Raw genomic sequence first — 23071 nt, forward strand, 5'->3', positions numbered from 1 at the left:
TATATATACAACACACCCACACCCACTAAACACACACACACCACACAAACACACACACATATAGGCCTTTTCTGGGGTGTTGTAGATAGAATGCAATGCAAGCACCAAGCAACGCAATGCAAGTCGATCCTCCTCCTCCTGCTGCCGTGCTTCGGGTCTCCCTCACCGGAGGGACGGGCGTTTTACTTCTTCTTCTTGCGGCATCCTGCCTTGGCTGCTGCTGCTGCTGCCCCTCTTCTTCTCTTCTCTGGGCCTCCGAAAGAAGGAGGAGGAGGAGGAGAAGTAGAGCGGATGGAAGCCCAGCAGGGACGCCTCCCGCCCAGGACAACCCTCCGCGGCCCTAGCGCCGCCGGCTCTTTTGACAGAAGCCCCATCTGGAGAGAGAGCAGAAGGCGTCGGGACTGGAAGACGGGAGACCCAACCGACCCCAAAGGGCCCTCCAGCCCCGGCAGCAGGGCATTCAGAGGCCCGAGAAGCAGGATGTTCTGCGGACGAGACTTGGAGCACCTCTCGACTATGCTCTTAAAACTGGGCTTCTAGGAATGCAGCCGAGCCATGGCATTGGCCTTTGGAACTGCTGCAAAAGTGGGATAATACATAGATAGATAGATAGCTAGTGGAGTGTGTTGTGTGTGTGTTAGTATATTATATATAATATATAGGACATGTGTCTATTGTGCCGTGAAGACATATATATATATATTATATAATGAGTGTGAGTGAGTGAGTGTGTGTGCATATATATATATATATATATATAGAATTATAATGTGTCTATAACGTGCCCTGATTTGTAATACTATATATATATATATATAATAGACAGAGAGAGAGGGAGGGGGGAGGGAGGGGGTTATGTGTGTGTGTTATATATATATATATATATATAGAGAGAGAGAGAAGAGAGAGAGAGAGAGAAAGAGAGGATATGTGTCATATAAATCCAGGAAATCAACAAATAGTTCCTTCCAGGCTCCAACTGCTCTGATTGGAGCAGTGTTATATATTATATATATATTGTGTGGGTGTGGTGTGTGTGTGTATGGAACATTATAGGTATATGTTGTGGTGCGTATCTCTCTCTCTCTCTCTATATATATTATACCTATATAGCGTCATCCCACTATTACGTATTTCCGGGACTTCTCTCCACCGAGACTCTAACTCCTAGGCGTCCCAGCGCTGAGGCCCTTCTCGCCACTTCCGGTTAAACCCAATGGGAAAAGGAGGGTGCCATAGAGTTCCACAGTCCTAGAGGGCCGCTAAGGGCAAAAGCAAGGCCCCAATGCTTCAAAAGCCCAATGGGAGCAGGGCGAGACGAAGGCACTCTCCTCACTCCGGACACTTCATGCTCAAACATCACGGCCAAATATAGGAAATACTACCCCTAAAAAACCCTATTGAAAAGTATATAACCTTTATTTTACTTCCTGTTCGGTCGAGTGCACTCCGGGCCCAATCACTTCGGGTTGGTGCATCCCAGGCCTCCCCCCTCCCTCCCTCCGCAGGAGGGGGTTCAGTTAAGTGGAGGTTCCAAAGGGGAGGGATGAAGGGGGCCCTCATTTGCATATGCAGATTTGCTAAGGACTGCAAATGGCCGAAGACCCAGGAACCCCGCCTCAGCCCTGAGTGAAGGGCCTCCCAAAGCGCCCTGGCGGGACTCAGCCCCGAGCCCTGCCCAGCTGGTCTGTCTCCTCTCTCTCTCTCTATTATATATATATTATGACTATATATGTGTGTGAGTCTTTTATATGTGTGTATATGTTTGAATATGTATGTATCTGTCTCAATATGTGTGTCTGTGTGAGTCTGTATATCTTATATGTATGTGTATATGCATGTTGGTCTATATATGTGTGTGAATACATATATGTGTATGTATATATATGTGTGTGTAAGTCTATATATCGTATGTCTATCTGTTATATGTGTGAATACATATATGTGTATCTATGTGTCTGTATATGCATGTGAGTCTCTATCTTGTGTGTGTGTATATGCATGGTCTATATATGTGTCTGAATACATGGGTCTGTCTATATGTGTGAGTCTATATATAATATACTGTATATATGTGTGTATGCATGTCTATAAGTGTTTTTATATGTATGTGTCTATTATTGTGTGTGTGTTTCTGTGTATCAGTATGTCTAAATGTGTGTGTATCTGTGTGTCTAAATATATATGTGTCTGTGCTTATGTGTATCTATTCAGTATATGTGTGTGTCTATATATTTAGATGGCTTTATCAGGCAACTGATACAAGTCAGAAATAACGCAACAAAACTGCGCAGAACCTGCCTCATTGGCCAGGAGCATGAAGAAGAAATGGGTGGCTAAGAACATGATAGAAGTTTAGCGCATGCTGGGATGTCAATATATACTTGCTGCTTGGTCCCTTACTTCCGTCTTTTGTCTTTCTCCTCCCTCAGAACTATGTCTCACCTGCGGGATGAGGAGGCTCAGAAGGACGCCGCTGCTGCCTTTGCCGCAGAGCACCTGGCGGCAGAGTCCATGGCCGCCGACATGGACCCCTGGGTGGTGTTCGACGCCCGCAAGACCCCGCGGGCCGAGTTTGAAGAGTGGCTGCAGACCTACCAACCATCCCGGGTCTCTCGCTTTGGGGACCCCGAGCGCAACGCTGAGCCGGTCGGCTGGATCGCTGTCTACGGCCCCAGTTTCTGCCCCGAAGGGGGAGACGTAGTGGGGCTGCAGGAGGACTGGGAACAGCTGCAGGTGAGCGGCCGCCACATCACCTTTGACACTGTGAAAGAGCTGGCCCTCAACCGGCGGGTGCTGACCGGCAAATGGCTGATGCACCTGGACAGCGGCTTCAAGGTGGACCACGCCTGGCGCGGCATCGCCCGGGCGGTGCTCGACGGGCGCATCGGCGTTGCCAAGGTCAGCCCTTGCTGCCCAGATTCAGAGCGCAAGCAGGTCATTTGTGTTTACACCGAGGACTTCACCAATGAGGAGCAGGTGCTGGCGGCCGACGGCATCATCCGGGCCACGGGCGTCAAGTGCCTCTTGTCCTACAAGCCCGACGTTTACACTTACCTGGGCATCTACCGCGACAACCGCTGGCACCTCTGCCCCACCATCTACGAGAGCAAGTTCGACCTGGAGTGCATCCCGCGCCGCTCGCGCATCACCAACAAAGTCAGCAACACGGAAGTGACTTAAAACTTGCTTCTCAGGACGCACGGCGCAGCATGTAATGCTTATTCACTGCCCTCCCTCCCTTTGTTAAGAGACACTGCATAGTGAAAACCATTGCCAATCATACACAAGCTTCCAGGAAAAGGGCTTTTGGGGGAAGAGTATTTTTATATTCTATTAGAGGGGTAGGCTTAGGGTTTTTTTTGTGTCCGATAGGCAATTCTTCACTTCCATTGGCAGTTTTAATTTCTCTCTAAACCTCTAAATAGTGTCTCTGTGCACTTTTCGCTCACTTATCCACAATCCCTATGGGACCAGCTATGCTCCCTTCTCTTAAAGCAGATACTAGAATATTGTACAGCTGCAAAAAGCCCACGAAGCACCTTTTCTTCGGGGATTGCCACATCGGTTTGAAAGAACAATCTCCAGTCGACTGAGCCTTGGAAAGTTAAGGACATGCAAGCTTTCCAGCAGCGCATAAGTGTTCACCCTGCAAGGATAATACTGCGCATAGGTTCTGTAATGCTTGCACCAAGCGCAAAAGCTTGAGTGCTCTTTTCTTCAAGGTAACTGTGGCCATTTTAGAGGGATCAGTGTAGCGGAAACTGGCCTGAGAGTTTCACTTGGAGCATGGGGTTTTATCCCTTCTGTCAGAGCTCTAGATATGTTTAATTTCGGCACTTGGACAAAAAAATGTAGTCACTGCAACATGTATGTGGTATCCTGGCCTAGTTTTTCCTTTTGGAAGGCATAATAGTCATTCCCAGCCTCACCAGGGTAAAGTCTACTCCTATATTGGTTGGAAAGATAGTTGAATTATTTCTGTGCTTTTGAGGATATGGAAAGAAAACCAGTCACCTGTAAATACTTAATAAATAAATATTCTCTTCTGGCAGTGTGCTTATACTTTTTGTGTGCATGGCCAAATCAGAACTCGGGTTGGATCTGTGGGTGCAGATGTTCAGCTGTACATGCAGCGATGTTTTGCTGCCGTGGGGTGCATCGACATTGTAGAAATAACGCCGCTTGATGCCACTTTAAGTGCTGAAGCTCCATCCCTGAAATCTGTAGTGCTATGCCTCACAAAAGCTGCCGATCCCAGGACTCTCTAGGATGAAGCCATGGCAGTGAAAGCGGTGTCAAGCTGCGTTATTTCTACGGTGTAGATGCACCCAAAGCCATGCCTGCCTTAAATTGGAACAGCAGTTGGGATCTCTAATCCAAACAAAGGCGTTACTTTTATCTAGGTGAGCTCCAGGGTCATTCCTACAATTTGGGGGCTTACTTTTAAAGACATGGCAGCAGTTTGATATGCCAACATGCCTCCTACTAAGCATCAGGTAAGAAGTTCAAGCTCCCAGAATCCCCCAGCTACCAAGGTAGCGGCAGCCCCACAAAAGGAACTTCTCCCAAGCTTTGCTGACTCTAAAGAATCCAGATCTTCTAGCACTGCCTACAAATAAGACTTTTGGGGGTATTTGCCTTGCCAAGAACAACACAAAGCTTCCCTTTTCCCTCCACCTGAGCTCTATAGGATCTGAAATTTCTCTGTTGAAACAGCAAGATTCAAGATGAGGCTTCAGTTTTATTAGGAACGTGCTCAAGGAAATTGAAAGGTTGGAAAGCAAAAAGATGGCCGACTTTCAATACCAAAAAAAGGGAGGGAAGGCAATGCAGTTGTAATAGTAACAGTGGTTAAAGTATCTTCACACATCCACACACTTAAAAAACGCAGAGTATAAAAAGGAAACAAGGCATAGAAAGCTTTCAGAAAAGGGGACGAAGAACCCCTTCCCGCTTCTGTAGGACGCAGGATTGGGAGGGATGGCAAAAGCCTTTCCCCTCAAGCCTTGCCAAGTGCGTTTCCAAGCCACTTCCCACCCTAGACTGAGCCAAAGCTTGAAAAAGGTTACCATTTTGGAGAGCGAGCCCCAGAATTCCCTACCTAGTCGCCAAGTAAGAGCCAAGCAATGGGATCCAGGATGAGTATCATAGTTACACATCCACGGTGGATCTGTAGTCCTGGTTCTTACATAGTCACAAATATGGCACTACTGTCACAATTGTAACTACCCCCAAGCCTTCTTTATCAGGGTGCTGGTGGATAACCTTTCTATCCCCTCTTGCAAGGTTGCAACAACCAGAAGTAAGACCCTTCTGATTCCTTGTAATAAGTTTCCAGTAGCCTTGTTCGCTGGTAGAAGCATGATTTGAAACGTCATTCGCCATGGTCCAATCTCCAGTAGAACGGACCCCCTTCCTCCACAAGGCTTATGCCTGGTAAAGTCACCTTTTGTGGAGCTGGACAGGGAGACTCTACTTAGCTATATAGCTAAGGTAGTGACCTAACTAGAATACTGCCCCAAATTTGGTATTTGCTGCTCTTTAAGGACTTTGGGGCACACCAGTTTATGGATTGAGTTCCTTCTGATTTCTCACCAGGGAAGGGTCCCCTCTGTCGTTGTGGCCACCTCTCAATCTCATTCTATTTGGCTGGAAACAGAAAAGAGGGAAACCTCCATCCTGCAACCAGACTGAAGGTAGCAGAAGCTGACTCCAGCACTAAAAGCCATTAGATGCTTCCTTATCCTACTTCCATGACCGAACAAAAGGGACTTTTGATCGGAGATGGTCACAGAGGAGGGAAGGAGAAACCTGCTGTCACCCACTAAGCCTCTCCCTCTTTATCCGCATCTCAGGGGAACCAAGCCAATAAATCTGCCTCTGCTGCTTCTCTACCCTTTGCCTCCATTGTGTCGCACTGGTCCCTCTTGTTATGGCTTGAAGGCCAGTTGGAGAAGGTTCTTCCTATAGGTATTACTGAAATACAACTCCCATTGGCTCTCACCACTGACTATAGGGAAGAGGCTGAGGGATAGCCATCTCTAATCTAGCACCCGCCACATAGCACCTATCATCTCCAACCACCAAGGCCAGTTATGATGCTATCTAGAGACAGTGACCCTTGGCAGTCCAAACTATCCGGAGGGTGCTGTCTTTTGAACAATGGAAGTTGGCAGAAGTCTGCTCTGGCTGGAATCATCATATGGCATAATGCATTATCTTGGAACATTGCAGGAGGCAGCATTTAATACTTCCTTATGCAATGCCCAGCGCCCCACCCACAAAGCAACTTCCTAACCCTACTGCATTCATTACCATTCAATATCTGGGGGAGAACCCAGGGAGTGTGTGGCTGTTCACTGGAGAACTTGAAGGCCACATCTGTCTTTTCAATACCCCTTGACCACTACAAGCGCAGACACATGTAGATACTGAGAAGCTATGGCAGCACAAGGGACGGAAGAGATATCCCATGTAAGGACACTTGAGAGGATTGCACTCTGCAAGTGGCATTCAGGATCATAGCCTGTAAACCTTTCCATCAGGCAGGTCCTGTCCTGGGGCAACATTTTAAGGCAAGATACAAAACCATTCTTGTCTCACCAGAACGTAACAGCACATAGTTCTGATCAAGGCACCATAATGTCAAAGAATGAAAGGAATTAGCAGAAGGTGCACCCATGGTATTTCTGCTTAGGCACAGGGACCCTCCAAGCCCTCAAATGTTTTTTGTGTGCACTTCTGTATGGCACTTAGGTGGCTTTAGGTGGAGAAGGGAGCAAGCTGCTGAGTGCAAGAAGGCACACTGGAAAGAGGGAAGGATTATTTCCATCACCATAAGATGTCCCCCCGCCCCCGGTTAAGGACACTTTTGTTTAAGTACTACTTCTCTGTTTCGGAAGGAGAACAGTCTTGAACTTCAGTAAATGAATGCAAGCTTGTCTACATCAAAATGTCAGCTGTAGAGCTCTCACTTCTCCTACAAATAAGAACAAACCTTCACTCCTACTTTCAATGTGGGCCACTTGCTCCACAGGAGTCCTGATCCTGGGGGGATGGGAAGGTCAATCAAATCGTCTTACTTCCATGAAATGGATTCTTCCCCCGCCAGAACGTGTTCCCCAGCCTCCCCAAAGGCTGGTCTGCTCGCATCAATCCGAAAACACCAGGAAGCAGAGAGTATGCTGCGAGTCTAGGTCAGAAAGGCCAGCACCAGGGCCCTCTTATGTCCGGAGAGGATGGCTGGCAGTCTCCCCACACCGCCTCCTTATGAGTTCAGCTGGTTCAGAAGCGAGTTCAAGTCCATGTCCACCATGGACGAAAAGCTGTCCTCACCGGGCAGGGCCCCCAAAAGACCATTGAGGAAGCTGTTGGTTGAGCTGTTGTTGCCACCTCCGCCATTGCCACCTCCGCCACCACCCCCGTCTCCGCCGCCTCCGGGCTCCCCTTCAGCCCTCCGTTGGCTGAACAGGCGGGTGATGGCCTCTGGGTAAGTAAGCAGGGTGCCCTGGCTGTCTGGGAGCGTGGTAGGGCCGGCTCCTTCTGTCAGCAGCTGGCGGAACTCTGCAGTGTTGATCCCTTCTAGGCTGGTGTACGGGGCGTCATCCAGGATCCCTCCGAGCTCCATGGCCCCTGCGTCTCCTCCCTCAAAGTGAAGGTGCAAGATGGCATCTGCGATGCTTGTTTCTGCCTCCGACTCGGAAGGCTGGACCTGCTGGGACACGCCGAGGCCTGACAGATCCTCCAGGTTCACGGTGCTGAAGCTAGATTGCGTCGCTGTTGGAGGCGGCGGCGGTGGGACATGGCTGGGCCCAGCAAAGAAGCCAGGAGAAGGCTGTGGCATGCTTGGTGGCTTGGGGGCAAGCGGTGGGGCTTGTCCTGCTGCGCCCATGATTCCCGTGACCCCTGTAGAGGCCAGAGAAAGGGTTAGTGCTCTTTTGGGAAAAGCACCTAGAAGCCTGCGTCCGCACTAGAGAAATAATGCAGTTGGACACCACTTTAACTGCCATGGCTCCATCTTATGGAATCATGGGAACTGTAGTTTGTTATGGCACTAGAGGTCTCTGACAGATAAGGCTAAACATCTCACAAAACTACCTGAGTTAGTAGAAGGTACTACTTCCATGGATACAACAGGTTGGTTTGGAGTAAATGGAAAGCAGCAGAGTAGACTTATGGGAGAAGAAATATCTATTTCTTAAAGACCCCCTGCCTCAAAGAGGCAGAAGATTTAAGGGCTGAGTACCAATTAGAAGTCTAAATTCAACATTTGAAAACCTTAAGATGCTACTCCATAGTTAACTTTGTTAAACTGAGCCTTTGCTCTGCACCTTCTAAAAGCAACAAAGGCTACACAGGTTTCAAGAGAAGTGCTTTCGAGGGAAAGAAATCCAGAAATTCCTTACCACTGGTATTTGGCCGCACTACGTTGTGTTTTGGAACAGCAATGCGGCGTGGGGAGCGAGATTCTGGAGCTGAAACTATCAAGGAGAGAAGAAGGTGGTTACATCTATGGGAACTTCAGCCGCACCCTTCCCATTCCACAGCCTTGTCTATGCTTGTGGATCATTGCTGGTCCATAGACCACCATTTTGAGTAGCACCAGCTCAGGCAAAATGGAAGTGTTTGATTGGCAGTAGTCAGGCTGAACGTCTTGTGCATTACTTACTATCCTTTCCGCTAGTTGCTCACTCCCCTCCCTTTCCTTTTTGGGACCCTCCTGGAATCCTTACCTGCAAAAGGTGTCTTCTGCACAAAGTTCTTGAAGGTACTGAGTGTCCGTTTGCGCTTCTCCTCAATACGATGAGAGTCACCTATCCAAGAAAATAGCACTTTGCTTTGAAAGGGGCTAAGGGTGAGTTGAAGCAGGTGGGCAGACCTGTTAGTTGCTACCTTTTGGGAATATTTGGTTGATTGATAAAGCCTTATTGATACCGTACTTTCAGACTTCAACCAGCATAGCTACCCATGTTTCTTTATGTCCAAGAATCAGCATTAAAACCAAATACTGTATGTGGATGTTGCTTATTCATTGACAGTGTCATCCTATCCATCACTTTAGTCAATGCAGCTCACTCACAGATAGTTAGTTGCAGACAGGATTTCAGCCTAAGTTACAAAGTACTGAGAGATCCATTGTAACAGAGGAACTCTTAATATATATTTTGGACTGGTCTTACAGCATGCTATGCAAAAAAGTAATCACTATATCGCTTCTCATCTGTTTAGAAAACCATTTATGCTACTCTTCTGTGTTTCAATGTGGATAGACAACATCCTCATTAAAAATCACTTTCCCAAGTTCTGGGAATAAAGTAATAAGTTGTTATTACAATTCCAAGCCGCTCCCCATCTCTACTTCCTAATTATCATTGTAGGTAAACAATAATAATAATTAAAATATCTCTAGATTTTCCTGTTTCTCGAACGTAGCTAACAAAGATATTAAATAACTGAACACACCTAACCAGCCAAAGAGAACATGAATACATGTAATAAAGTGCCAGCCAGTCTTAAAACCATGCAGTATCCTTCCTCCACCAATGAGTGAGGCACAAAACATGTCCATGTACATGAACAGTAGAGGATTGGTGTTAAAGTACCTCTCAAAGACCTAGCAGTAATGGTAGAAGAAGTTTCTTTAGGGACACATGAAAGATAGAAGCCTACTATCTGGTCCATTTGGGAAGTAAAACCTGCCTAGGGAGTCCCCCCCATTGGTAATATTTCTGCATGCAAAGAAATATGGGATACATACCCCAAGCGGCTGGAAGGCAAGGTTAATGACAAAGCTGCCACTCAATCTGAGCTTGGAAATTTACTTGGCATCTTCAGAGAATGCTGGCATGGGTATATACATATATACCCAACTCTCTTCCATATATGTATATACCCATGCCAGCATTCTCTGAAGATGCCAAAGCCACAGATGCTGGCGAAACATCAGGAATAAACTCTTCTAGAACATGGCCACATAGACTGAAAAACCCACAAAAATCTATGGATGCCAGCCATGAAAGCCTTCAACTTCACAGGAATGGAACTGTCCCCAATAAAGCACAACTCTCGCTAGCCTAAAGGCCAGACTTACCTTCATCGGGGAGATAACGGAATTCCATGGGTCCGCTCACTTCCTTGTCGGATGGGCGGCGCAGCTGCATTTGGACTGTCACAGGTTCGCGGAGGGCTTGGTCCATGTACGGCGGGGTTTTGAAGACAATGGCCACTTGGCGGTGGACATCAGCCTGGGAGAAGGAGCCCTTCGCCTCCCACGAGTCTTTGAAGAAGCGAACTTCAATGTCCTCTGGAATGGAAATGGAGAAATGGGGAATGAGTCAAGGCTGTTTGCCTTATCATAGGCCAGGGACTGCCAAAATCCTTCTGTCCATCATCTCCAAGTGCAATACTGTACTCAATTGTCCAAAGACTTGCAGAACTATTTAGTAATGTAATATACATCCACTTCTTTGTTACTTTAATAATAATATATGTATCGTGTGTCTGTGGCCAGCATTGCAATAAGCCCTGGATAGGCCTGGAACTACACTCAGTTCCGGAACAGGACAGGACAGTACCTTTCTGCACTTTGTCGCAAAGGAGGAAAATCTCATCTCCCCCCAGGCAGCTTCCTGAATTACGGTTCACCCGGCAGATCTTCAGCTCGGCAGTGTTTGGAGCACCTAAAGAAAGACAAAGGAATACATACTTCAGCATATGATTCTGCCCACCCCAGACCAAAACATTAAAAAGTAATGATCCTATTGCTTGCCATACAGAGTACAAATAAATAGATGGAAGTTAGGATGGTATATAGTAGTTAGAGCATTAGACTTTTAGGCAATCCAGGTTCTATAAGGCACTGGTGCATGATGTTCGCTGGGTGGCCTGTGGCCAGTCATTCTCTCTCAGCTTGAACTACCTCACAGGGTAGTTGTGAGGAAGTGTGCAAAGAGAAGAAGCCATGCATAGCCCTTAACATCAATGTAGGAAATGTAACTCATACATTAACCAATAGATGGTACTCAGATGCCCATGGATTATTACCTTCCAGGGATCAGAGCTGTCACTATCAAACATCTGCAAATTTCTCTGAACCCATAGTATAAATTATTGATTCATTTGACTGACAACCTGCTCTACCAAGTGCTGGACCTACTACCATTCCGTCTGAGGTGTCTCTCTCCAAATGTCTGGGACTATGTCCCCATTCCAGCCTCCCTGATCAACACTCACGGTTGTCATAAATTGGTTGCGAGATCACCAGAGGCAGCTGGACCAAGCGACCGCTGCCTGGATCCCGGATCCACACCTGGAAACAGAGCCGAACCGCATTCAGATCATAGTCTCCTTTTAGCTCCTCCACAGGGACTGCAGAAGTGGAGAAGGAGGAAGGAAGAGAGAGCAAAACACATTAAAATCAAAGAAGGGGAACAAAATGCATCTCAGAGGCAATGTTGCTTTGAAGACAGAAGGTTCCTCTGAGAGCAAGGAAATTTACTTTCCAGAAAGATTAGTTATATTAAGTAACAATTAGCTATATTTCTGCTAATTGTTGGGAAAAGGGGGAACACTAGACTCTTTTGGACTACAACTCCCAGAATCCCCTAGCCAAAATAATAGTATTCATGTTAATTGGGGGAACTATAGTCAAAAGGCAACTCCAACATTCTGGTTCAATGCCTCCCCCCCCAAAAAAGTACACTGTTCCTGTTGCAGTTCATAGAATCCTAGAGTTGGAAGAGATCCCAAGGGCCATCCAGTCCAGCCCCATTCTGTCATGCAGGAACTCACAACCAAAGCACCCCACAAAGATGGCCATCCAGCCTCTGTTTAAAGACCTCCAAAGAAGGAGACCACCACACTCCGAGGGAGTGTCATCCACTGTTGAACAGTTAGTTAGGTTTAAAGAAAACATCCAAATGTTTTCATTCAGAAACCTGAGGCATAATGCAAGCGCATGTTTGACCTTATGAGATTCTTCCTTCACCCCGATATACTTGCCCACCCCAATCTATCTCACTGGGCCTCACCGTTGAATGGATTGTTGCTGGTTTCGATCCGCTTGGCCACAGCTTTGTCCAGGTCCCGTTTCCGCACACACTGGATCCCCAGGTTCTGGAAGCTGAAATGAAGGCACAGAAATAGGCTGGAATCAGCACGAGGTTAAAGGGAGTAGAAACACAGGGGAGCACAAAATGTTAGGATGGAGAGGAAGAGTAGGGGGAGAAAGGGAACAGGAAAAAAGAGAGCCAGTGTGGCGCTGAGGAGATCACAGCTCTAATCTCCACTAAACCAGGAAACCCCATTTGCTCACCTGTGGATGGAGCGTTCTGGAGAAAGCTCGGCTTCATAGTAGCCCTCTTTGCAGTCTTTTCCCACCAGATCGTGGGGGTGAGGCCGGTAAGGAACCTCTTTGGTTACCAGCGAGATACGAACTTTACCTGGACCCACGTAGTTATGGACCTGGGGAGCAAGAGGCAGATGAGTGAAGGACCAATCTGACAGATTCCCACTCTAAGTCTTCCCCCAAAAATGGGCTTTGTGGGTTGTTGCCTGGCCTCTCCCATCACTACCAATATCGCTCAAACCTGAGCATGATCCTGATGATGGTTTGATAGCTATAGCTGATGCTAAGAGACACTAGATACCAAAAATTATGAGTGTGGAAGAGTTACCACATCAACAGAAGTATAGTGTCTAGATCAAGGGAAGTAATAGTGCCACTCTATTCTGCTTTGTCCAGGCCCCACCTGGAATATTGTGTCCAGTTCTGGGCACAATTCAAAAAGGATGCTGAGAAACTGGAGCCATGTGTCCAAAGGAGGGCAACTAACATGGTGAAGGGTCTTGAAACATCTTTCCTTGCTACGCTTCTGGAATGTTTGCAAATGTTTCCACAATGCCATACCAGTCGCTCCATGGCAATCCCCTGAAGGATTCATGCTACCCCTGAGTCCCCATATACTCCTAGGTAACACTTCTTTGTTAAAAAACAGATTCTCCCCAAATACTGGTTATGGTGAGCTGACCTTGATGGTCGGATGAGTCTTGGTGGTATCGGTGCTACGCTCTCCAGGAATGGAACCAGCCAGGCGTCCCTCGCACTGGTAGCGGAAACGCATGCCACGCTGCTTGGGTTGTTCGATTATCTCCACGAAAGGAGTATTGCTGGGAGCAGAGTCTTCAGATAAGAGGACAAGGATAAGTCAGAACCAGCAAGACCTCATCTTGTATAACCGATGAAGAGCGCTGGCAAACTCTGTGCTTTTAAAATAACCAAGGCTGCAGCCGATACAGACTTCCAGCACAAAACACAGAACACCATCACTAAAACTTAGATGTGTATAGAAAACACGAACGGCAAATAAATAGGAATATATGTAGCACCAAATAGAGTATCACACTTTGCACCCAAACAGGAAACATGTATGAAAGGTAGCCGAAAGCAACATCCCACACATAACAAGGAAATACCAGAATCTGCAGAAATGGGGACACAATGAACATGAATACACATCAATATATGAATACACAAAACCAAAGTCTTTCAAGAATAAGCCTACTCCAGATGTGGGTAAGACCAAAAAGCTGTTGCCAAAGTATTTATACCAAGGACTGGCAAACATAAGCCAAACTGTAAAGGATGAGCAACCAAGCTGCTAGGAAAGAACTTGTTCCAAGGTTTGGCAAAGTGTTATTAATAGACCGGCAAAGTGTTAATGATGGGGAACCAAAAGGGCCATTCCTGGGACGCCAATCGCCATTTCGTACCAGTTCTTCCCCAGTGGAAACTTTCAACTTTCTAACAGTTTATGTGCCAAAGTCCCTGGCTTTAAAGAGAATGTGTGGATTCTTCCCAATAAAAATGCCCTCTACCTGGGCTGTGTTCCTAGATATCCAGTCTGGGGACATTGTCAGAAGTGACCAGCAAATGTTACAGTGACACAATTAAACTGCACATAATTCAAACTTACTTCTTATTGGTTAGAATTAATCTCTCCTTCTTTTCTCACACTCCCCCTTTCTCTTTGTTGTTACAGCCAGAGCTCTTTGCAAATGCCCTGGCTTATCTCAGCACCTGGACTGAGCTCACAATCCTAAATCATACTATCACCTACTACACAGTCCATGCTACGTTGTGTGTGCCTTGTGGGCCTACAAGTCATTTCCAGCTTATGGTGACTCAGGTGAATCTATTGCAGGGTTTTCTTGGCAAGATTTCTTGAGAAGGGGTTTGGTGTTCCCATCCTGTGAGGCTGAGAGAGTGTGACTTGTGGAAGGTCACCCAGTGGGTTTTCATGGTCGAGCGGAGTACCGAACCCTGGTCTTTGGAGTCAGAGTCAAGGACGAAAGGATATGAAATCCCTGACATCAATTTACAATCAATAATAATCCCAAGGCCCTTTTTACATGGAGCTAAGCCAAGCATCCCCCATTTGTACATTTGGTTTTTGTGCCCTAAATGCAGAATTATAAAAGGCTCATGCATCAATTTTACAAATGCAGATTTCTAGAAGCGGGAAGAGGAAGTTCTCGCTGTGACAATCCTGAATCCTGCCCCTCCTTGTGTTGTGTTGTGTTGAGGGCGGGAGGCAGACATGTTGTGCGTTTCTAACTGCTGATTCAGTCTGTTTTCTTTGAACATGAAGAAGAGTTTAAACGTTCTCTCCACTTGTTCACATCCTTTTCCAAACGCAGCTGGGCTGCAATGTCCACAAAGGCAAGAGTAATTTTCCTGACAGATGAAGACAGGTCTCTTTGCCAAGTTTCTGTTTGAGAAAGGAAGGGAAGGAATGTTGCAACGCCGACTCTCCTGGAGGGGCGTAGTCGCAGAGGAGCTTTGTGTTCCAGTCGGGGTGTTGCTTTCAGTCCTTGGAGAACCAATCCCTCCCTGATGTCTGGAGCCTGGGGATTTCCCCAGTGCAAACTTTGAAGCAATACTGGAATTCTACTTTTTGGTTTGAAATGCATGATTGAGTTACAAGCCCCAGGCGAGGCCAGCTGTGGCACAGGAGCCCAATGGTAGCCGCTCTTTCCATTTTGCTGGGATGGACCCCAACCTCTGCTCCACCCATCTGCTTTTCTGAATTAGAAATCCTTACATCATTTTTGGCTAAAATGCACAGGAGAGCAAACCGAAAGCTGAAGAACTCTGTCTCCTACCAGAAGGGGAAAACCCCAGGACAGGGAGGGACATGCATTCGGATGTTGCGTCTGAATGTCCGACTGTGACTTTAGAGACTAGGGTTTGGTTCCATGCTTGGTCACGGAACCCACTGGGTGATATTGAGCAAGTCATACCCTCTCGGTCTTAGAGGAAGGCAATGGTAAACCTCCTCTGAACAAATCTTGCCAAGAAAACCTCATGATACCTTCGTCTTAGGGTTGCCATAAGTCAGAAATGGCTTGAAGGCACAGAACAACGACAACAACAACAACAACAACAGAGTCTGTGACTTCATTTGCACTGGTATGGCATCGTGGCACAAAGAAACAAGGAACCTAAGCGAGGGAGTGGAATGCACAGGTTAGATCATACAGCTGGGAGATTCAGTCTATTGAGAGATCTGGTCTATTGAACTGTGGAACTCACTGAGTGATCTTGGGAGATCTTGTAGCACCTTTGAGACTCACTGAAAGAAAGACGTTAGCAGCATGAGCTTTCAGAGGCTAAAGTTTACTTGCTCAGGTCCAAATGCATCTGAGGAAGTAGACTGAAGACTACAAAAGCTCATGGTGCCAACTTCTTTCTCTCAATTAGTCTCAAAGGTGCTACAAGATCTCTCGATATACTGATTCTACAGACTAACATGGCTATATCTTTAGAGTGATCTCGGATCAATTACACACTCTTTAGGCTGATCTATCTTACAGGGTTGTTGTGAAGATGAAGTAGGGAACCTTCAACCCATTGTGAGGCGGGGGAATACAAATTTGACTACTAAATAAGGCTTTTCATCCCCATCACAGAAATGGCAGCTGTGGATCGCTGAGCTGACTATAAAACGGTGCAGTTTAGCAGTTAGGGCAGTAATCTGGAAGCCCTCCAGATATCGTTGAACTACAATATCCAACATCCCCAACTGGCCTGGACGATCCAAAGGGATGACAGAAGTTGGAGTCTAGTGCTTCTATGGAGATGTACAATACCTCCCAGACCCAAACTTATAGTACTGAGATTAGGATTTTGGACAAATCCTAAATTCACCTTTCTGGACCATTAATCCTTTCCCTACCTTGCAGTACTGCTGAAGGGACAGACACAGGGCATAAATAAATTAGTACTCTCCTACTTGTGTTTCTTCCCAACTTGAATTTAGAGGTAGGCTTCCCAGGACCTACTCCCAACTGTCATGTCTAATAAGAGGTTGAGAAGAGCCTTGCTGGATTAAAAGCAATGCTTCTCTCGTCTTTCATTCTGTTCCCATACCAAACAACCAGATGATCCACTGGGAAGCCCACAAGCAAGAAAGAAGGATGTGTGAACACTGTCTGGCTCACATGCTCCACCAGCTGTTATGCAGAGGAACATCACCACAGCAAATTCATGACTGGTATCCACTGAGCCAGTGTGGCATAGTGGTTTGAGTGTTGGACTATGACTCTGGAGACCAGGGTTCAATTCTCAGATCAGCCATAAAACCCAATGGGTGTCCCTGGGCAAGTCACATACTCTCAGCCTCAGGGGAAGGCAATGGCAAGCCTCCTCTGACCAAATCTTGCCAAGGAACCCCCATGATAGGTGCACACTTAGGGTCACTGGAAGTTAGAAACAACCTGAAGGCACACAACACACACATCCACTGATAACTTATCTCTTGATTTTAATCTGTCCAAGTCACCGGTTGTCATTCCCAATTTATGGTGACCCTAAGGCAAATCATCAAAGTTTTCTTGGCAAGCTTTGTTTAGAAGAGGCCTGACACTGCCTTCCTCTGGGACTGAGAGAGTGTGACTTGCCCAAAGTCACCCAGTGGGTTTCCAGGGCTGAGCGGGGATTCGAACCCTAGTCTCCCAGAGTCCTTGTCCAATGCACAAGCCACTATACCACAAGGGAAAGGGATACAGCACATAAAATTAACACAAACCTTACACGTTCTGTTATACTGAACACATGTCCAACAAAAATGCGAAATCACATTTCTACCAATATAGAGCAGAAGATGGCTATTTCTCATATTGAGCATTATGTCTCATATTCAGGATTTATTTGCCACATTTAGCACTTTCCAGAGAATCGACAGCCGTGGGGACAGTAAACAAATAACTACTCACCCCAGCCCTGTGGAAAGATCAATGGCAGAAGATCTGGAAAGAGAGATAGAGAGAGGGGAAAAACAGCATTAGAATCCAGAAAACTGGCTTGCCTTGGATTGTGATCAACCTTCTCCACAAAGTAGCAGATCTCCAGAGCTAGGGAGGAAGGGGCTTTATAGATCCCACCTGCATCCTCTAGTCTTCATGGTTCTGAATACAGGGCTGATTTAAACAGGAACACAGGGAGCTAGTTAGAGCATTAGTCTAGCTAACACTGTGCACCATACCATTCGCAACACTCCTGCTTTCATTTGATTTTGGAAGCTAAGCAAGATCAGGCTTGGTTCGTACCTAGATGGAAACCACCATCACATAACTAGAAACATCCACATAGGGCTAGCAAATAATCTGTCTGAAGCATTGAAGCTTTGCTGCATGTCAGAGCTCAGCTAGATGTGCTCAAAGGTCCAATACTTCATGCGCTCCTGACTTAGTACCATGAAACACCAGAGTTGTAGTCTTTCTCAACCTGCTACACCTCTAGCATTTTTGAACCCACTATTAAACCCACTTTGTAGGCAAGTATGCACCTATTTTTTTATAGTAAAGACACTCCATGTATGATGTGTGGCAGACCCAAGTCTACAAAAGCATGCACAGTTATGGTTTAGTTATTTAGCAAATTGATATCACCCGTCCCCATGCGCTGCGCTCTGCCTGTACCCTGGTTCATCGCTCTGACTAACCCAGTGAAACACTCAGTGAGAGACAATGGCAGAACTGGACACCCAGTTTATATCACAGGAGTCTCAAAGGCTGGCACTGGCAGTGCCTCTCAGGCTATTTGAACACATGGCCATGTGCAAATCCAGCATTTTAATCACAATGGATCATGGGTCAACTTATACTCTCCACCCCACAAATCTGATGGGTCTTCAAGCTGCCAAGAGACACTATAAGGACGGCAAAATGACAAACATGCAACACACACACAACACAATTTTGACCCTGTCAAACGCGAGTTTTGAGAACAAAGAAGGACAGAAAGTTCACTTTCAGCCCTCAAAAGAGGAAGTACGTGAGAGTCGCACTTCCAAAGACTCTGAATGGGGGCAGCTTTTGTTCCTGCAGTTGTCTGAACATGGCCTTACTATAAAGAAGGAGAGGGAATTGACAGAGGGATGTTGGAGACTGGTATAAAAGCAGGGCTTCTCAGGCTATTTGATGCAAGGAACCAGACATTATTTTTCCCCAATATGGCAAAGACAGGCACCGTATCTGCATCCATTGGCTACAAATGTTCTTTCCCAGGGACTGGTAGCGCACTGCATTAGGGCACACCCCATTGCCTCCTCACCTAAGGACTGAGCATTTAAAGTGCTGAGATACCAAAATGAATGGCCCCTATGGGGATTGTTCATCTGAAGATGTATCCAGTCTAATGCATCTAGAAGACACCAAGCTGGGGGAGTCTGTCCTAGTTAGCTTCTCTTACTCATCTTTTTAGCTGTCCATGGTATCCACAAAACTTTCCTCCAGCACCACAATCCAGATGAGTGGAGCCTTTTCCTCTCCGGCTTTCACAACAATACTGTACACAGATGTTTGAAAAAGTCGCCCTTATCCTAAATGCCTGCCATCAGAAGCACTTTGGATTTCAGATTTTGGAACATCTGCATATACATCCCCTGGCCGGGGATTCTGGGAGACGCGGTCCAAAAGGTAACATTCCCAAGTCCTGGCTGAGATAAAGCTCTTTAACATGTGGACTTTAACAGGAGATGTTAAGGGCTGAACACTTTTCCATACAAAGCAGATCCTCTTCCACAGAGCTCTATGGAAAGTGTACCACTGGAGCATGTAAACCTTAGATAGATCACCTCTTGTAGACTAAGATGTTCCATCACCTGGTTGTTTTGTAGTACAGTATCTGTTTACCATTGCTCTTCTTGGCCAAAACAAACAAACAAACAAACAAAAACACACACACACACACACATCCAGTAAATCCAAAAAAGCTTGACAACTATCATCCCAGAAGTGTTCACATTGCATTTGTCTATATACACAACAACACTTCACTCCAGTGGAGAGGGAGGCTGGTACTCTGTATATACTTGACCCATTGCAGGGTTACAGGTCCACATGCTTTGCCTGGCAGCCAGCCACTGTTTGTGGAAGAGGAAAACCTACATGCTGGATGGATAGATTCGATCAACGAAGACAGGGCAATTTGGAGACATCTCACTCACAAGATCCTCCAAGAGTCAAAGTCCACTTGCAGGTGGTTAACAACAACAACAAACAACAGCAAAGTCACCCCAGATCTAAGTAAGTCCTTGTAGTTGCTTTGAAGCTAAGGCAGCTGGCTTTGGAAGTACAGGGGTACCCTGGGTTACGAATGTAATTCGTTCCGCGGCGCCGTTCGTAACCCGAAAAATTTCGCTAGCCGAAAAAGCCATAGCCGCTAGCGCTGAAAGCCGCGATTCCGTGTGAAAAAGCGCCGAAAAGCACTAAAAAATTTTTCATAAGCCGAAAAAAAAAAAACGTAACCCGAAACAGTTTTTTCCTATTTATTTTTTTCGTATCCCGGAAATTTCGTAACGCGGTGATTTCGTATCCCGGGGTACCACTGTAGTCCCTGCTATTCTTGTCTACTTCCTTGCCAATCTGCCCAGTTCAAAGCTATGATGGGAGGAGGACATGAAATGTTCTTGCGCTAGATTTGTGTTTCCTTCAACAAGACTGCCTCGCCGGTTCAGCGCATAATAAACCAACAACCGCTGTATGGAGCTCTCCCAAGAGGATTACAGAAGTTAAGCCATACATTGAATTAGGATACTGTTTTTAAAACTGCTGGAAAAAAATGTGAAATATTTAAAATACATATTACAGACATATCTAGCTTTAAGGCACTACTTTTGAGTGCTTCGCCGAGGCACCATTTTTCAACTATGCTGTAAAATGGGAGGGTTTGACGGAAAGGCCTCCCTCGAAGATGATAAGACTGAGGCAGGTTCATATGGGGAACTATGGGCTTTCAGATACTCACTCCGGACCTAAGCTATGGAGGGATGCGACAAGTCAGCTGTGGCTGAGCAGTCTGCAGACAGAGAGACCCTCAAGTCTCTCTCTGGCATCTCCAAGGCCATGGCATCTCCAGTGAAGGATGCGCAAGAATCCAGAAAGCTCACTACAGTGCTAGATTAAAGCATTATGCCATGCTGGCTATACAGTGGTCCCTCCACATTTGCTGGGGTAGGGGTGAAGGACCCCATGCATCTCCAGTGAAAATGGACATTTGCAATGTTCGAGCCCCATAGGCTTGAATGGAGGTGCGCACATGCAAGCGGCCACGGATGCGTGCTCAGGGCACATGCCCCATTTTAACGCCCTCCGAGTAAGCGAGGGTCGCAGATCTAAAGTCCATTAAAACAGAGGGGCAACTGTAACCACATCTACAAAAGTCAAAACCGCAATGTGGAAGGCCAATTGTACACCTGGTTTGTGTTAGACGCAATTGGGGAAACCCTAGGTTCAAAGCCGTACCTGGCCATAAATCTCCTTGTATGAACTTTGGCCAGCCTCAACCTTTCTCTGTCTAGCCTACCTCGCTGGGATGTTGGGAGGACAGTTGTTGCCTCAAGTTCCCTGGAGGAGGAGGAGGAGGATTAGACTCCAAATATTATTCATACTGGGAGCTTTCTTGCTTTCTTCTTCTTGCTCATGCACCTCTTGCATGACTTTGTAAGCTGCTTTGGGCCTCATGTTGGGAAGAGAGTGCGATATAAATTAAATACATACATATACATACTGTCTGCTACTCACTTGGGTGACAGCTATCAATCATCCTCTGACTTATATAAACGTATACTCCATCCTTCCCCTGAACCAGGCTCATAGAGCAGCTTAACATACTATACTTAACATACTATAACATAGTTTTTGGTGGGTTTTGGGGCTATGTGTCCATGTTCTAGAAGAGTTTATTCTCCAAAGATGCCAGCCACAGATGCTGGCACAAAAAACTATGGATGCCGGCCACGAAAGCCTCCGACTTCACAGACTATAACATACATATTAACTATCCACTGTGAAAATCCTATGCTCAAATAGCATGCGTATCAGGAAAGAACGGCACTAAAGGATATAACAGTGCACTTAAAAGAACAAAGCTCCTTCTGGAACAAGCATCTTTTGGTCAGGTTCCTGGAAGGTCTTTGGTATCTTGCTGGGGTTTGGTTGCAGGAATGAATGTATGTATGTATATGTATGTATTTATGTATATAAGCACACAACATATAGAATAATTCAAATTGTGGATAAAGAATGCAAGGATAAGGAGGGCTGGCTGTATTTTATTGGTGAGCCAACCTGGGTCTCTTTCCAGGAGAAAGTCAGCATACAACCACACACACACACACACACACACACATATATATATATGATTTTGTGGAAATTAACGCAAATAATTCAAAACAGATCTCTGATTATTAAAAACATGAAACGGGGCAAAATTGGGTTATAGGTCTGGAATGAATGTATGAATTACAAAAAAGAAAACAAAAAGAAAGAGGGAGTTAAAGTGTTTTTCTTTGTAGCGCGAATTCAAAAACCACGTGGCAAAAATTTAATGGATTTTGAATTAAAGGGAGATGAAAATATTGAATTGAATATCAGAAGATGCTGAAAAGAGAGGAAGACGATGTCTTAAATCCAGAGATAACATGTTTTTATTAGTTGTCTATTTGTGATTTTTATTGCGTTTCTTGCCGTTTTGTTTTAGTGTGGTTTTTTTATATGTGTTGTTTTTATAGTTAATGCAGATTACAAGAGCAAAGGAATAAATATAATAAAAATAATAAAAATATAACAACAATGTATTATGAAATATAATGAAATATTATAAAAATACTATAAAATATATTAAATATAATAAACAAATATTATAAAATACTATAATAATATATTATAAAATATAGTAATATTATAAAACCATAATAAATATAAATATAAATGGGAATACAAGCACCCCCCCCCCACACACACACACAACCACACAGGAATCCCAGTCCTTGTTGTGGTGTTTTCTAACCTCTTCCCCAGCAATTCATGGGTCCAGTGACCCCCTTCCTTCTCTCCCCCCAATACTGGGTTGGATCCCTGAGATTGAAATTTGGGGGGACACCCAGATCAGAGGAAGGGAGGGAGGGAGAGAAGGTAAAGGAAAGGAGAAAAGGAAGAAAGGAAAGGAGGGGTGTCCTCCCCTTCTCTCCCCCAATATTGGGCTGGACCCAAGAGATTCAAATTTGGGGGACACCCAGATTAGAGGGGGGTCTCTAGTGCCGGGGGGGGGGCAGAAAAGGCAAAGGAGAAAAGGAAGGGCGCTTTCCCCTCCCTCCAATACTGGGCTGGACCCCTTGAAATCTGGGGGGCACCCAGATCAGGGGAGTCTCTATTGGGGGGGGGGGGAAGAGAAGGTAATGGAAAGGAGAAGAGGAAGAAGGAGGAGGAGGGGTGCTCTCCCTTCTTCCCTGGGAGACTCACCTTCCATGGCTGCTGCGTTGGGGAAGCCTCCAGAGACGCGGGCCAAGGGGTCCCCCATTGAGAGCCCAGCCCAGGCAGGGCGGAAGTGCTGAGGGGGCCCCAGGGAGGCACTTCCGGGTCAGGGGCCCAGCCAAGGCCCCGCAAACAGGAAGCCCGAGGCGGCGGCGGCGGCGGCTTCGTCGCGACTGAGAGAGAAAGAGAGAGAGCCCCCAGGAAGCGCCTCGCCCCGCCCACGTGACGTAAGCCCCTGCTGGGAAAGCCACGC

At 46.2% G+C, this 23071-nt stretch overlaps 2 protein-coding genes across 4 annotated transcripts; one reads left to right on the forward strand and one right to left on the reverse strand.

The window, feature by feature from the left end:
- Positions 1–393: 393 nt before the first annotated feature.
- C9H11orf68 (chromosome 9 C11orf68 homolog) lies at positions 394–4054 on the forward strand. 2 transcript variants are annotated; one of them, XM_042438849.1, is made up of 2 exons: positions 394–585; positions 2433–4054. In XM_042438849.1, the coding sequence occupies exon 2, from the start codon at positions 2437–2439 to the stop codon at positions 3181–3183; it is 747 nt and encodes a 248-aa protein (XP_042294783.1). In that variant the 5' UTR covers positions 394–585; positions 2433–2436; the 3' UTR covers positions 3184–4054. The 2 variants fall into 2 exon arrangements, with proteins under 2 accessions (XP_042294783.1, XP_042294782.1); XM_042438848.1 differs by lacking the exon at positions 394–585 and adding an exon at positions 1507–1685 and having other exon boundaries at positions 2432–4054.
- Positions 4055–4724: 670 nt separating this feature from the next.
- RELA (RELA proto-oncogene, NF-kB subunit) lies at positions 4725–22992 on the reverse strand. 2 transcript variants are annotated; one of them, XM_042439963.1, is made up of 11 exons: positions 22807–22992; positions 17278–17310; positions 13032–13183; positions 12317–12465; positions 12033–12124; positions 11236–11370; positions 10578–10682; positions 10094–10306; positions 8736–8816; positions 8409–8483; positions 4725–7908 (listed from the first exon to the last, which is right to left on the reverse strand). In XM_042439963.1, the coding sequence occupies exons 1-11, from the start codon at positions 22862–22864 to the stop codon at positions 7271–7273; spliced, it is 1731 nt and encodes a 576-aa protein (XP_042295897.1). In that variant the 5' UTR covers positions 22865–22992; the 3' UTR covers positions 4725–7270. The 2 variants fall into 2 exon arrangements, with proteins under 2 accessions (XP_042295897.1, XP_042295898.1); XM_042439964.1 differs by lacking the exon at positions 8409–8483.
- Positions 22993–23071: the final 79 nt, after the last annotated feature.

The sequence above is a fragment of the Sceloporus undulatus genome, chromosome 9 (assembly GCF_019175285.1).
Source record: "Sceloporus undulatus isolate JIND9_A2432 ecotype Alabama chromosome 9, SceUnd_v1.1, whole genome shotgun sequence".
In the NCBI taxonomy this organism is placed as follows: Eukaryota; Metazoa; Chordata; class Lepidosauria; order Squamata; family Phrynosomatidae; genus Sceloporus; species Sceloporus undulatus.

Coding starts and splice junctions, on each gene's coding strand:
- C9H11orf68 (XM_042438849.1), top strand. CDS start 2,437: ATGTCTCACCTGCGGGATGAGGAGGCTCAGAAGGACGCCGCTGCTGCC.
- RELA (XM_042439963.1), bottom strand. CDS start 22,864: ATGGGGGACCCCTTGGCCCGCGTCTCTGGAGGCTTCCCCAACGCAGCA. Junction 12,466..13,031: donor AGACTCATCCGACCATCAAG/GTCAGCTCACCA, acceptor CTTGCTCCCCAG/GTCCATAACTACGTGGGTCC. Junction 11,371..12,032: donor CAGCAACAATCCATTCAACG/GTGAGGCCCAGT, acceptor CCACTTCTGCAG/TCCCTGTGGAGGAGCTAAAA.